Source organism: Papio anubis, chromosome 10, assembly GCF_008728515.1.
Source record: "Papio anubis isolate 15944 chromosome 10, Panubis1.0, whole genome shotgun sequence".
Taxonomy (NCBI): domain Eukaryota; kingdom Metazoa; phylum Chordata; class Mammalia; order Primates; family Cercopithecidae; genus Papio; species Papio anubis.
The window spans coordinates 123,059,024-123,074,593 of NC_044985.1; the positions used below are offsets into that span (position 1 = coordinate 123,059,024).

At 56.4% G+C, this 15,570-nt stretch overlaps 1 protein-coding gene across 20 annotated transcripts in view; it reads right to left on the minus strand.

The window, feature by feature from the left end:
• The window catches only part of HDAC4 (histone deacetylase 4), a 298,215-nt gene that overhangs the window by 41,463 nt on the left and 241,182 nt on the right, over positions 1-15,570 (minus strand). For 19 of the 20 annotated variants that reach the window (XR_004176678.1, XM_031651658.1, XM_031651660.1 and 16 more), the window contains 3 exons: positions 13,128-13,248; positions 5,690-5,736; positions 274-381 (listed from right to left, as the gene is read on the minus strand). Coding sequence is in view for 19 of the 20 variants with exons in the window: in XM_031651658.1 (XP_031507518.1) it covers positions 274-381; positions 5,690-5,736; positions 13,128-13,248 (276 nt within the window). In the remaining variant the exon portion in view is untranslated. The remainder of the gene's footprint in view (positions 1-273; positions 382-5,689; positions 5,737-13,127; positions 13,249-15,570) is intronic. The other variant, XM_031651648.1, reaches the window with a different exon arrangement.

Consider the following 15,570-nt stretch of genomic DNA (forward strand, 5'->3'; position numbering starts at 1 on the left):
AGTTTTTTAAGAGTATAAATTTTTAAGAGTATAAAGGGTTCTTACGACCCAAATCATTGAGAACCTCTGCACTATGCACACACCCTGTCACGAGTGTGGGCTATGTCTCTCTGATTCAACAGCGAGGCTATGCTGACAGAGTGGGGTCCACGCCTCCCCATTGCAGCTGCCTCCTGGCCTGATGAGAGGGAGATACGGAGGGCAGCCCTTCCCCATACCGGGAATCTGTGGCAGGCCTCCTGGAGGGCCACCGCTGCCCAGGCCCCGACTGACCTTCAGCTCCCCCGTGGCCACCTTGAAGACCAGCTCCACCACGCAGCCTACGGCCAGGCGGGCCGCCCCCGCCGAGTGCACCTCGTTCCATATGGTGTCGCTGTCCACCTGTGGAAACAACACCCCACAGTGAGGTCACCCTCCCCGGTCACCGTCATCGCCAGCCCTGGCTGGACAGAGCAGCTCAGGCTCTGTGGGCTCCGCTTCTAAAACCCCAGGGACTACCAGAGCCGGGGCAGCCTCAGCCCACGTTCGGGCTTCAATCTTTTTAAGACATGCCAAAAAATTTAAACAGGAAAATACAAGAGAAAATACAAGAGAAGTTAAGATGAAATGAGGTGCATGTGTCCTGACCTGTTCGGAGGCATCCTCTGTTCCCTCAATTGCTCCAATATACTTGGATCTAAAAGTAATGATGCCAAGGTGATCTAGTTCTTTTTTTTTTTTTTTTTTTAAACTGGAACTGTAGTTAAGAGAGTTATTCAGGTTGAGTATCTCTAATCTGAGAATCTGAACTCCGAAATGCTACAAAAGCATTTTGTAGGCTGAGGCGGGAAGATCACTGGAGCTCAGGAGGTCGAGGCTACAGTGCACCATGAATGCACCACTGCACTCCAGTCTGGGTAACACAGTGAGGCTCTGTCTCCAAAAACGAAAAAATAATTTTTGAGTGCCTATGTGATGCTCAAAGAAAATGCACTCTGGAGCATTTTGGATTTCAGATTTTTGGATTAGGGATACTGAACTGGTAAGTATAATGCAAATATTCCAAAATCTGAAAAACATCAAACTCTGAAATACTTCTGGCCCCAAGCATTTCAGATAAGGGATAGTCAACCTGTCTAACAATTAGCAGCAAAATGAAATGTCAGGGGAATCAGGACCAGTCTCTTCCAACTGTGACCTTCTCCTGTGCCGAGTTTAACTGGAAGCTCCACATGTTGACCAGTGTAGTTAAGCGGGACTGGGAGTGTGGGCGAATGAGGAGGGCTGCCCTGCTCTGCCCTGCTGATGGCACACGGCTCTGCCCAGGCACCCTGCCCTGCTGATGGCACACGGCTCTGCCCAGGCACCAGCAAGTCAGCCCGCTGGCCTTTCCCACTTCAGACAGAAAACGTGTTTCACACAAACATGTCAACAATCCCCAATTGTGTGTTGGCTCATTTATTTATTTAGGCACACTAGAAATTTCTTACAGCCCTGGCTTACTTCGGGAGGAAAGTCAACAGAGACCTGGACAGCCAATTCTGCACAAAGCAGTCTCCTATAGGAGTCTGGCCAGGGGAGGGAGGCGTTAAGATGAAATACACAGCCCTTGGGCTGGCCCCAGGGCACCCGAGCAGCCATCCCCAAGTGTGTCCTTTGCCTGCAAGACGCTGTGGGGTAACACACCGGGGACTTGGGTGTGCCCAGCCCGGTAGAGGTCTTAGAAGCTGCATCATCAGAGTTGCTCATCTTCAACACGTTGCTGACCAGGTCGACTGCAGGTCCATTGCAGGGTGCCTCCTTCTCAAACTGAGCCCCTCTGAGCGCCGAGGGCTGTGGGGATCCTCAGCAGGAGCCAGGCGTGTCTACCCCGCCTCTCCCTTCCCCAGACCAGGCCCACGAGGGCTCCTGTCCACCACCAGGCAGACTTGCCACTTGACAGACACCGCTCACTATGTGGGGAGGGAGGATTTCTTTCCAAGCTGTCTTAAAGCTTCGTCATCAAAGCAAGGTGAGTTAAAATGCGTTTTCAAGGGGCTGAAGACATTTCCTGAAGCATATTCAGTGATGGTTTTCTTTTCAATGACCAAACTTCTACATTCTTTAAATGGTTTCCCCATGTCAAAATAACTCTACTTCACTGACCCTCCTTTAATCTTTAACCTGCAATGAATGGCTTCTCCTCTAAGTAATGCTATATTGTTTTTCATGGAAGCAGCCACATAAATAGGACTATTCTGGGTTGATGACTTCAGCTGGAGAATCAATTCATTAAAATTAAAGGTGGCAGGGGTGTGGCAGCTCATGTCTATAATACCAACACTTTGGGAGGCCGAGGTGGGAGGATCACTTGAGGCCAGGAGTTAGAGACCAGCCTGGGCAACATAGTGAGACCCCATCTCTGCAAAAAATTAAAAAAAAAAATTAGCCAGATGTGGTGGCCTGGGCCTGTAGTCCCCACAACTCAGGACGCTGAGGTGGGAAGATCACTTGAGCCCAGGATGTCGAGGCTGCAGTTAGCCATGAACGCACCACTGCACTCCAGTCTGGGTAACAGACTGAAGCTCTGTCTGCAAAGAGGAAAAAAAAAAATCCAAGGTGACATTCCAGGAGTGAGAGCTGGGCACGGCAAGATTCTGCCAGTGGCTCTGTGTCAGCCAGGGGAGGCAGGGTCCCAGGCAGGACAGGCCCTGAGGCTGCCCCTGTGGGGACAGTACCCAGAGATGGTTTCTCTCCAACATACAATGAACTGGGCTTTAGGGTTAGGCCAACACTGCAGGGAGCGGAGGGTGGACTCCTCCCATGTTCTGAAGGGTCTTCTGGGGATTCTGCACACCTGGGGTGCGAAGGAGCTGCTCGGTCTACCAGGTGCCTGTGTCTGTGCCCCCTCCCATGGGACCCTGGGGTTCAGAAGCTTCTGGAATGTCTTGCACAGAGTGAAGGATAGAGCCCCAGCCAAACTGCAGGACCCCAGTCCCCAGAGAACTCAAGAGACCCTCCTTCGTCTGCTTCAGGACCACGGCTCCAGCTCCCAGGGACCAGCCCAGAGTTCCAGGAGCTCCAGGGCTCTTGCAGGGAGCCTGGCTCAGGCATGCGGCGCCACCGCTGAGCAACAGCCTGGCTCAGGGCATGCGGCCGCAACTACTAATGCAGGAAGGAGCAAATGGCTCACTCTGCATTTCGTTTAGTTTTTTCTTCCTCTCTCTGCTTTTGACGGAGTCTCGCTTCTGTCAGCCTAGGCTGGAGGTGTAGTGGCCGGATCTCAGCTCACTGTAAGCTCCGGCCTCCGGTTTTTCCTCGCTTATTCTCCTGCCTCTTTAGCCTCCGAAGTGGGATCACAGGCTGCCACTCCTGCCCGCTAATTTTTTTTGTGCTTTTAGTAGAGATCTGCTTCACAGAAAGCCAGGATGGTCTCGATCTCCTGACCTTGTGATCCGCCCGCCTCGGCCTCCCAAAGTGCTGGGATTACAGGCTTGAGCCACCGCGCCCGGCCTCTCTCTCGCTTTCTTTTTTCCTCTCTCCTCCTCTCCTCTCCCCTCCCCTCCCCTCCCCTCCCTTCCTCTCCTCTCTCTTCTCTTTCTCTCTTTCTTTCTCTTTCACAATAAAGACAGGAAAATGGCGGGGGGAAACATGGAGAAAGGTTCCCATGGAGAATCCTATGGAGTCTAGAACAGACACACCGAGGGCTGGCAGGGCTGGGAGGCCTTTGGGAAGCTCAGAGGAGCCGTGGGGAGCCGGGCGCACAAGAGGAGGCCGGGACTGTGCCGGGCGAGGCCGAGCAAGGACACCAGCTCCTCACCTAGTTGAAACTTGTGGTCACTGGAGAGGAACAATGCAGAAGCTGATCTGGTTTGAAAAAGAGGTCAAAGCACTTTACAGCCCACATTTCCCAGCGTTGAGGAAGGGTGAGTTTTCGGTGTTCCAAGCCCCACTGCTCCGTCTCCAGCAGAGTTTGCAGCTGCTTCTGGGAAAGGCGGCCGGCTCTGCTCACCCGCTCTGCCCTCCCTGACAAGAGCACCTCCCGTGCGCCCACACTGTGGCTCCTGAGGTCTACTTTGCTCCTCCTGACACTCCAAGAGGCTGGCCCCTCACAGATCTGGAGACATGAGGCTCAGGAGAATTGCATCTGTGCCAGCGACAGCAAGTGCACCCCACAGCCAGGGCAGGGGCCTGCACAGGCCTCCTGTCTGTCTTCTTCCTTTTAGAAAACAGTGGGAAGTAAAACGCATCCTGCCGATGGCTGCACCTGAGGACGCCCCACGGCCCACACTGTTCCCTGCCCATGCCAACAGGTTACCCTCTCTGCCCTCCCTGCTCACGTCCACGTGGAGAGCTTTTCCATCAGCATCTGTGCACGAGTGCCTGTCTGTGCCCAGATGTGAGGGTGCAGCTCTCATCTGCTGTGCCTCAGATCTGGATTTAACACTTGGGAGGGGCTGCTGGGCTCACCCCCTCAGCTCTGAGTCTGCACTTAGCTTTCATTTGCAAATGATAAATTCTTCCTTGCACAGGCGTGCTGGCTGCAGGGCAGTGCAAATTCAATTCTTTTCAAGTCTGGCCAAAAACTTGCCCCAAATTAAGAGATTGCAGCCTATTTACAATACAAAATAAAATAACTCTAGGAGGGCTTGGTGGTGGTATGAATAAATGCCATTTATTCTCTTTCTGACGGGATAATTTTCAAAGCAGTGATTTTTATAAAAACTCAGGAAGAAAACAATTTTGTTTCATTTCCATAACAGAATCCAGACCTTGAGCTTCACCCTGCGATCTGTGATTACACACACACCGCACTGTTTCGGCTGCAGCGGCTCCTGCTGTACACTAGCTCCCATCCTCCCTGCCTGTAACCGTCTGCGGTGATTCGTGGCGCTGCAGGACCATGATGGCCCAGATCTGCTCGGAGGCTCTGCCTCAGCTTCTCATGGCCGCCCTCGCTGTTGCCACCCCTGCCCAGGCTGCATCAAGGAGGTCAGGGGCCAGGGGAGAACCCTTTTGTTATTGAGAAATTTGATTGCAAGACCTGACCCTTCCTGTGTGGACGGATGGGCAGATGCCCAGACTGGAAAGTCCTTGTGAACCCATGCACCCAGGCCAGGCCCTTATCATCAGCTCGTAGAAGCCGGCACAGCCCAGTGATTCATATGCCCAGGCCAGGTCCATATGATCAGCTCGCAGAAGCCAGCACAGCCCAGCAAGCAGCCCTACAGACTCCACTTGGCCCATGAGTATCACGGTCACTGCACTGGGAGCCCTGCCTGTAGCTTCGAGTGGAAACTGGGTACAGAATAAAGCAGCATGCATTCTACCCACACCATACTCGTGGCCTGCTGTGAGCAGATTACTGCCGCAGACTTAGAAGGGGATGAGACACTGGCTGCACACAGGATCCTGTTTCTTAAAGCAAGAGCCGCTGCACCCCAGAGCCCCAGCCGCAAGCTCTTAAGGCGAGAGCCACTGCACCCCAGAGACCCAGCCGCAAGCACCAGACGACCTTCCCCAGAGAAAGGTGCCCGAGTCGGTGATCAAAACGCTCTCGGCTCACACGGCCTTTGAAGCCGCACATGGGCAGCCCCTGCCCGCCAGGCCCTGTGTGTGGAAAACACCTGGCAGCAATTATTCACTTTGAGGGAAGCAAGGCTGCGATTTCTGTGACCACTGGGACTCGAGAAGAAACAGGACATTATTTACACATTAAAGGAACACTTACCCCAACACCACCGCAGGGGAGCCGGACGAACACGGAGGCGAGCGAGCCTGTAGAGGGGAGGGAGACAGTCAGAGAGGCCAAGGGCATGAGGCCGAGGCCCTGGGAGCACTCCGGGGTCTTCAGTGGTGCTTGGGCATTTGTGGGACACCGAGGGGCCACTGCTCCCCCATGTGACACCCTGTGGCCCTGCTGCGGGGTCAGCGTCTGGCCCTTTGAGGTGCCTTGGCTCCTGTGAGGGCTGAGCTGGGTCACAGATCCTGGTGGGGACACCCCAAATTGTTGTGGCATCAGCCCATCAGGGGCCCAGGAGAGGCATTAAGCCACTGGGGAGCATGAGGTATCCCTGGCGAGCATCTGCCTGCAGCCCATGCCCCTGCCCGTCTGTATCTAACAGCAACTCCTGCTCCAGGACCCCGAGCCTGGCTCCTCAGTGAGCTCCTAGGGCTTGTCTAGCAGCCCCCTCCCACGGCAAACAGGATAGGTCCCGGATTAAACATGGGTGATGAGGACTCTTAGACCCTGAGATCCTCGGGAACATATCCAGCGACAGCCCCTCCCTGCGACACAGGCGGAAAATGTACAGCTGACTGAGGGCTCCAAGGACATCGCAGCTGCACGCCAGGCCTCCTCCCATGGAAATCGGGGCCCTCGAAACCCTCACCCCACTGCTCTGGCGCCCACGCCTGCTCCAGCAGTGAAAGTGCTCCCAGGACAGGGGTGCTGTCTTTTTCCTGTTTCACCCCAGTGCTGGCTGAAAGCATGTCACCAGCTTAAAACCCATCTGTGGAGGACAAGAGACCCCCACTAACCAGGGGCGGGGCCTGCCATTCCTAGCGGCTGCCTGGGCCCCAACCCCTTGCTCTCCGCAGCCCCAGGCCCTTTCCTGGACTGGAGCTGGGGTGGCATTTCACATGCTCCCGGGAGACTGGCTGGATGTAACAGGCTCCTTTATCCAGCGTGGGACCCCGCTTTCTGGCCTCAGCTGGGCTGTGCCCCCCACTGTGGGGCTCCTCTCCCATTCTCAGCCTACTCCAGAACAGCAGCCCCCACTCTGTGTGCTCTGGTCCACGCTTCTAGGGTCGGCTGCCGGGGGCCATAGGAAGGAGTTGGCCGTGGGTCCATCAGGGCCTGCCTGCCTCTTGCCTGGAGGGCTTGCCGGCCTGGTGAGCTGGGTGTGCATGAGAGGAACCCTTCCTCGGGGCACAGCATGCCTGGCTGGGAGCAACCGCGATGGCCCCAAGCCGCAGGGGAGTGGCTGGCACAGACAAGAAGCGAAACAGAGGCCTGCCTGCCTTAGCCCACGGACGCCCGCACCCCCCACAGATGCCCGGACCCCCACAGATGCCTGCACCCCTATCACACCACCACAGATGACTGCACCCTCCCTATGGATGCCCGCCCCCCATCCCCACCCCCATGGACACATACACTCCCCACGGACACCCGCACCCCCTACCGATGCCCACATGTCCACAGACGGCCACAGCCAGGCCCTAGTGTGAGGCCCGACCTGCAGAGCTGACCCAGGCTCTCGCCACTCTGTGGAGGTGGCAGATCTGCATCAAGGCCAGAGGCTTGTAGAATGGACATGTCCACATCCCGGGGCTGGGAGGCTGCCACGCCAACAGGGAGCAGGGCAGGAGGCAGGAGGCAGGGGGCAGCAGCTGCAGCTGCTTTCAGAAGGGGCTCAGAGGCTCCTGAGCCCCCCAGGCAAAGGAAGGAGAGGCCCGGCCCCCACCTGCTACGAAGGCCCGGCCAGCTGTGGGGCGCAGGCGCCATGCAGATGCTGTGACGTTTTCCAGACAAAGCCCTTTGTGTTGGGAGGGGCCAGTCTGCGTCAGAGGAAGCCCGTGCTCCTCTCCACCTGGCCTGGCTCTGAGGGCAGGGTCTGTGCCCACCTCGTCCCTCCTCCCTGCCTAGGCCGTACAAGGCACTGAGCCAGCAGGGGCTTTGGTCAGCCCTGGCTCTCCCTGCAGCGCTCAGCAGGCACACCTCAGCCTCTGGGTCCGGGCCCTCACGCCCACTGCGGGCAGCAGCACCAGCACCAGCATGCCTCCCCTTCCTGGGCATTGTCCCGGGCCTACTTCCTCCGCGTCCATGGCTCACGGACCCGCCGCTGCGTGGCTCGTGGCTCCTGACCCTGGTTCCCGTGTCCACGTGTTAGTGTGGGACGTGGGACATCAGCTAACACTTCTCACCTGAGCCTCATGAGAGCCAGCCCTCATCCCCACAGGCATGTTGGCCCTGCTCTCCTCTGTGCCTTGGTGGCAGCAAATAGTGGACATGAGGTTGACCACGTAGGGAAGCGGCCTGCATGCCTGACCCCTTTGAGAAGCGATGGGGCTGGGCAGGAGCTGGCGGGATGTGGTGGGCGAGAGAGCTGATGGGCAGGTGGAATGAGACTGAAAAAGGAGGAGGGCATGGGTGCCAGGGTGCCAAGCCACCTGCTGCCCTGCTCACTGCCCGTCATCTGTAGTGGAGTCACTTAATGCCAACCTCACCACAGTGGGCGGGTGCTGCCTCGGAAGGGTGGTCATGGCCTTGGTGAGTGGCTGAGTAGCTGGGGCTGGCAGTGGCTCCGTGGGCCACCCCCTTCCAACACTGACTACTCCAACACATGGGAAAGACACTGCCAGAAGCTAGGGAGCTCGTTTTCCAAATAATGCACGCGCTCAGCTCTACGAATTCACAGTAGACAGACGTGTCCAGGTATCTGCAAAAGACTGAATCTCTTTGAAATCATAGCCAACCATGCCCACATTAAAACCACAAGTCACCAACTGTTTTGAGTTTGCTCATTATCCAGCAAAGACCAAAACAACAAAGAAAAAGCACACAATCATGCATCCAAATGCACGTGTATAGGAATGGAGCAACAGGCAGAGTTTTGGTGACAGTTGTGAGGAGCCCAGCAGCCTCTTGTGGTTTGAAGTCACAATCACCAAGCCCAGGCCACGAAATGTTCCAGCCTAGTGACAGGGCCCGAAGCTCTGCAAACGACCAGGCTTACTACTTGTCTGTTTACCGCAGGCTGGCAGACAGGTGTTCTGTGCCTGGGGTAGGGAAGGGAAGGCTCCAGCCGTCCTCTCGCCACTGCTCCCGCTCCCTGGCTGGGAGGAGGCCCTCGCTGTGCCAAGTCATTTTCCCGCCGCACCCTGCCCTGAGCATCACCGGTGTCCACTCGCCAGGGGCCCAGCTCTGCCTGGATGCAGCGCCCTGCCAGCTGACATGAGCCGATGAGCCACATGACTTTCAGTGACATGTATGGCAGCGGCCAGCCTGCCTCAGGCTCATGATCCAATTTAGCCAAGCCTGATGTGTGGCATCTCACCACATCAGAAAGGACATATGAAGGCCCTTGCACACGGCTTAGCGGCTTGTGGATTCCATTAAAAGAGGAAAGAAAAAATCACACAGTAGTGTTTAAACACCTTATTAGGGCTATGTTAGCAAAACTCAAAATAATCATCAGCTATTACCATGTCTGAAATACTTAGACTGATGATAATGAAGTTTCTGGGTTAGGACAATCGTCGGAAATTCAAAAATCGATCTCGAGTTGTACGAAGGTAATGGGGGAGGTATCCTCATAGGAATGTGAACAGATTTTAAAGCACAAAGCTTTGCAGGAAAGAACAGGAAATAGAATGATCAACCTTCCTGTAAACAAAAGAAGCTGGCTAGAAGGGTTACCTTCAGAGGACAGAAACGGGGCAAAGGGATGCTGCAGATACTTCAATAAAGAAACCAGCAATCAAAAAGGGGTCTTCAAGGGCCTAATGCGGGCTATGAACTGAGGACCAGGGGCCCATTGGGTAACCAGCAATCGCAGGAAAGAGAGCTCCAAGCTCGCTCGGTCCATGACTTTCTCACCAAGGATGCCACACCTCCAACTTTCTGCTTTCCTTTTTGATCATCTCTCTTAAACTTTGTTTGAAACTAGCTTAGAAACCTAAGCAAGGTGGAGGCGCTAAGCCTGCCTTCATCCTCCTGCCAGTGGAGCTGGTCCTGCCTCCATCCTCCGTCCACTGAATTCCACAGGTTTGGAAGACTGAAGGTGGCAGGGGATGGACCGACAGCTGGTCCTGTGAAAACGGACGAAGGTGTCAGGAGCAGCCGCCATTCTGAAAGGCGTGGAGGTGGGTGCACGGAGCTGCATGTGCAGGACACAGCCTGATGAGCTGATGCCTTGAGGCCACCCAGCAACTCCCACGCCTACTGAAAGCCCCTGCTGTGGCAGCCCCGGCGACATTGAGGCAAAGGTCTTGTTCCCTCACGGGGCCCACAGGCCGCCTCTCCCGTGCTGGAGAACCTGGCCAGAAGCTGAGGTACCACACGGGGAGGCAGTGACGTTGCCTGTTAAGGACTGGAGAATCCTGAGGGACAGCACACTCCAGCCTCAGTGCCTCGATTCCCAGCCTTTGCCCACCCAGCTCCCGGACACAAGGCTGCCTGCCCTCTCCGCCGTCCACACCGCCCTCGCCCTTTAGGGCTCCCTTCCCTGGCACCAGCGGTGCTCCCTGCCTCTGCTAGGTACTCCACCAGCCATGCGCCATCTTCTCCCCGAGGAGCACGTGCCCCTTCCTCGGGAGTAGCTGCATCAGCTTCACTCTCTGCAGGGCGATCTCAGGCTTCCTGGCCACCACCCTCTCACAGTACAGGCCGGCCTCCATGATGGGCCTCCCAGTGTTCTTTTGCCCTAGGACAGCATGTCCTCTGGTGGCTTCCTGAGAAAGAAGAGCTGGAAGGTGAAAGCTCTGGCCCTTGCATGCCTGGAATGGCTGTGCCACCTTCCTCCTCACCCGGCAGTTTGGCAGGACACAGACTTCAGGAGGGCAATGACGCGCCCTTAGAACTGGCATGGCCACAGGCCCTGTGGAGTCCGCAGGTGCCCTGGCTGTCTCTAGCGCCCTGGCTCTCACCTCTGTCCCTGCATTTTGAGGCTCTGCTGGTTCTCCCAAAGAGGGTCTTTCTTACCCCTGGTGGGTCCTTGCAGCCCCGCCTTTGGCCTGGGGCCTTCTGAATTCCACAGACACCTCCTCCTGGCCTCTGCCTTCCCTGGAACTCCTGCTGTTTGGACCCTGCACAGTGGAGTGAGCTCTGGCCTTCTTCTCCATCACCTCACTTCCCAGTTGCCCAGCGCTGTCATGGTTTTCTCTGGTTTCTGGGAGATGACATCACCACATCTTCCGGTCTGAGGATTTTCTTTTTCTGCAGTCAGGTGTTTAATTTTTGTCTTCTCTGAACGTCCTGTGCGTTCCCCTTTTCCACTGAACTTGTCCACGTCATGTGGACGCAGCGTCTTCTCTCTGAGGGCGCTAATGGCAGCTGGGTTAGCGCCCTGCACTGTCTGCCCCCAGCCACCTTCCCCTGCACGGCCCCGGCTCCAGGTCCCTACCGAGCCGTTCTTCGGGCCCTGGGTCCTCCTTGGTTGTCCTCTCCTAAGGGGGAAGTGCCAAGACTTCCTGGGTGGAAGCTCTGGGCACAGAGCGGGTGATTAACCATGAGCACCAGTATAAGGGATCTCAGGGGCTATTTGTTGGAAACCCTGATGTCAGCTTTTTTGGGGCGGGTCAAATCCACAGAGGGGCCTCCTGTCTTCTGCTCGGAGGGTAAAGGTCAGCTTGCTGGCAGCCCAGTGGGGAGGGGTGGGGGCTTGGCATCCATGCCCTCATCTAGAGCAGCTGTCCCCAGTCCAGGAAGCCCCTGTTGTACCCCTTCTAGAGCAGCAGCAGGCGAAGCAGCTGTGTAGGGAGGCGGGGCCCAGAGGCCTTTCCACCAGCTCTGGCCCAGGCCCTTGACTGAGCGCCTCCCTGAGTCCATTGTCTCTGCAGTTGCTGACCCTGAGCTGTTGTGGTCTGTGGGGTGGGTTGGTGGCCCTTGTCCCCGGCGCTAGCTCAGGACCCACCTCATGAACCTGCTCAGCCACATCCCGGCCCACCTGCTTCCTACTGCTGTTCACTCCCTTCCCACTTCCCCTCAACTTAAGGCTTCTGTCCTTTGAGAAGCCTCCATACCACAGGGCAGGGGGGACTCCGGAAGCAGCATGACTGCCACCCCAGGCCAGAGCCCATGCATGTCCTCACGGCCCCACTGGCTCCATGGTCTGCGACCCCGTCGGTACCTACAGGGCATCCAGTACGGAAGGTGCCCTCGGCGAGCGGGTAAAGGCGTGAGCGAGTGAATGAGAGAACACATGAAGGACTAGGCGTGCAGGTCTCTGTGAGGCTGAGTCTGCTGGGCACAGGCCCGGCATGGAGGATACCTCCCACGATGTGTGCCCCACCAAACGCAGTCAACGAGCCAGGCACAGCCCACCCTCTCCTTGCCCTTGCAACCCCTGCGTTCATGGTTCCTAGTTCTCCCTCCCTGCCTTCCTAGGGTCCCGCTCGGGGAAGAGCATATGGGCAAAGGCACAAAAGATGGGGAAGAAAACCAGTGGGCAGTGACTGTCCTGGTTCACGGTGGCTGGGAGGCAGGGAAGGACGTTATCGAGGAACAAAGACAGCCCTGGGAGCCCCTGGCCCCGGGTCTGGGTTCTGTGTTCTGGGAGCCCCTGGCCCCGGGTCTGGGTTCTATGTCCTGGGAGTCCCCATGCCCGGGTCTGGGTTCTGTGTCCTGGGAGCCCCTGGCTTTAGGTCTGGGTTCTGTGTCCTGGAAGCCGCCGGCCCCGGATGTGGGTTCTGTGTCCTGGGAGCCCCCGGCCTCGGGTCTGGGTTCTGTGCCCTGGAAGCCCCCGGCCTCGGGTCTGGGTTCTGTGCCCTGGAAGCCCCCGGCCCTGGGTATAGGTTCTGTGTCCTGGGAGCCCCCGGCCTCGGGTCTGGGTTCTGTGTCCTGGAAGCCGCCAGCCCCGGGTCTGGGTTCTGTGCCCTGGGAACTCTGGGAGCCCCATGGAGCTGGCTGGGAGTTCACCTGCCTCTGCTGAAGATCCCTGTAGAAAGCCTCTCACCAGTTTCCCGGGCAGAGGATGCCCATTAGAAAGTTCTCTCCATGAGGCCAAAATTCCCCTCCACCACATTTGCAGGTGCTTTCAGCCAGAGCTAAGACACCAGCAGCCTTTCACCCCTAAGTGGTGGACACTCCTGCGTCTCCTCTTGGTCTTGCCCTGATGGGCCTTCAAGTGGAGTGCAGGGCAGGGCAGGCAGGGGCGCTGGGAGTGTTCCTAATAAGCCTCTCGAACCGAAACCCTGGGATTCAAGATGCTTCTAAACCAGCGGCTCTCAGCCCAGTTTTTACACAAACACACCTGCTACCTGGCACATTCATCAACAACTAGTGGCTTGTGAACAGAGGGTGAAAGGTTCCCTTCCAGGCCCTTTACCTTATAACCTGGCAGGTGACACCCACAGGCACCCCAGACACAAGGGGCTGAGAGCTGGAAACACAACCTCAGGGGACTTCAAACCCAATATGGGAGGAAAGGAAGGTCCTGAAATACCTAGAAGTTTCTTACTGTCCAGTTTCTGCCGGTTGAGGGGGTTTGTGCCGTACAGGAGGGTGTGGGCTTCCGAGTGCACCGTCTGCAGCTCCTCCAGGGTGGCCTTGCGTCCGCGGATGCACTGTGGGGACAGGCGAGAGGACACTCATACGTTCTGCAGAAGCTGCTGCTTCAGCTCCACAGACAGAAACTCCAACTGAAACCACTGCCCACAAGGAAACTTAATTTGATACACAAACAAGCACGTTATTTGGTTATTGCAAAATAAGAAGCAACATCACCCAACATGATATTTTAAAATATTTAAGAAATATTTTAGAGGGCTTACACTTAATTATAGCTTTGAAAAAACATTTTAAAAGATAATTCCAGCCTTCAACGCATTACCCTTCACTGTCGCACAAATGACTTGGCATCAAATTATTACTTTGCTTTCCAACTGCCAGGGTCTGGTCTTAAAATAGAGGTGAGCTGCCGCGCTTCCCTCACGTTCAAGGGAAACCCCAGCCGTGCTCCCGGAGTCTCTGAGCCCCAGGATGAAGCAGCCTTCCTTGGACCGCCTGGGGCCACAGCCGCCAGGGTCTGGCATCTGCCCTGCATGGCTAGCTGGCATCCGGCTGCGTCTCTCTGTGGTTTGGAAATTCCTCAGATCGAGATCCCTGGGCTAATTCAGATTTTCTCCAGAAAGTCACAGGAAAATGAGAGTTCTTCAGTTGAGCTACATTCATTTAGCCTTTTAAAGGGGACGATGGCTTCGGACATGAGATTCGAGTTAACATTTCACATGGAAATGGCTCTCAGAGGGTTAGGCCACCACAGGATGAGTCAGATGCCACACAGGTGGCCCTGATTGTGGCCATCACCTGCTTCCCTCAGGCTGGAGCAGGATCTGCTCTCTGCCTCCCGACCGCAGCCCTGCCCCGGCATCCACTGAGCTCCTGCAGGCCTCGCTGCCCACCCTGTGTGTGAGACTTGGGGCGGGCAAAGCTCGGGGGCTCTCTATGCCAGCCCAGCACCTGGGGCTCCTCTCAGACCACCAGGAGCCATGGCACACAGCCTTCCTGCAGGACGCAGTGCACCTGGGAGTCCTGTCCATGCAGGGCGGAGAAGGAAGGGGTGGAGCCAGGAGAGCTCAGCCCCTGCCCACAGGGGAGGGACCTCCAGAGGGCAGGTGCCCTGGGCAGGGGAGGCTGGTCTGCGGGTTCGCTCTTCATGAACAACAATTTCACAAAACCGGGCTTTCTCTATGAAGGTCCCTGGTTTAACAAAGACAACATGTGACACAGCTTCCAATGGTAAAAAACGACTCTACGGTCCCACCACGACCTAGCGCTGCTTCTACTCTGGGGACATAAGCCGAACGTCCCTGGAAAGCCAGGCAGGAGGGACGCACTCCCTGGGTAGGGGTCAGGGTGCAGTTGGGGCCCTGGGCAGCTACAGGGGCTTCTAATTTATTTTATTTTATTTTCTTTGAGACGGAGTTCGCTCTTGTCGCCCAGGCTGGAGTGCAGTGGTGCGATGTTGACTCACTACAACCTCCATCTCCCGGGTTCAAGCGATTCTCCTGCCTCAGCCTCCTGAGTAGATGGGATTACAGGTGTCTGCCACCACGCCTGGCTAATTTTTGTATTTTCAGCAGACATGGAGTTTCACCATGTTGACCAGGCTGGTCTTGAACTCCTGACCTCAGGTGATCTGCCCGCCACGGCCTCCCAAAGTGCTGGTGTTACAGGAGTGAGCCACCATGCCCCGGCTGGGGCTTCTCATTTCCAATGATTTCCGGAAGCCCCCATGTGTGCACAGGCATAGGCAGCTGTGGCCAGGGCCAAGTTCCCTCTGGACAGACAGGCCTGGGCAGCCCACGCTTGGGAAGGCCCCTGTAGGGGACCAGGGTTGTGCCTTGTGGTGCTAAGAGGCAGGTCATGCAGTGTGGACTTCAGGTGAAAGAACGGCAGGGCCCCGGCAGCCATGCGTGTCCTCCTCACTCAAAAGCGACCCACTGGATGAGAACCTGAACTGCAGCAAGAGAGACTTGACGTTAGACCACAAATTAAATTCACAAATTAAAGGTGATGTTAGAATAAGGCAAAGAAGAAAAGTAGAAGAACCCCCTGCCTACAAACACAAGAAATGGGGACAGAAAAGACACAGAATCAAAGCCCAAAAGCCCTGCGACACCGCGGTGGCTCAGGCTGCAGGCCCACGACACTGAGATGGCTCAGCCTGCGTGGCAGCACTTGAGAGGCTTTTCCAGAGCCGCTCTCGGAGCGGTGGTGATGGTGTCCCCTTCCCACTTTCTTGGGAGGCCGACCTCGTCATTTCCATCTCCCTTTAATTCCTGGGATAAAACAGGAGGAGTCTTTGTTCCTCACAGAAAACAGGCTTGGGGCAGGGTGCAAACCCCAGTTGGGACCCTGGTCTCTGTGACATCTGACTTCCAGCC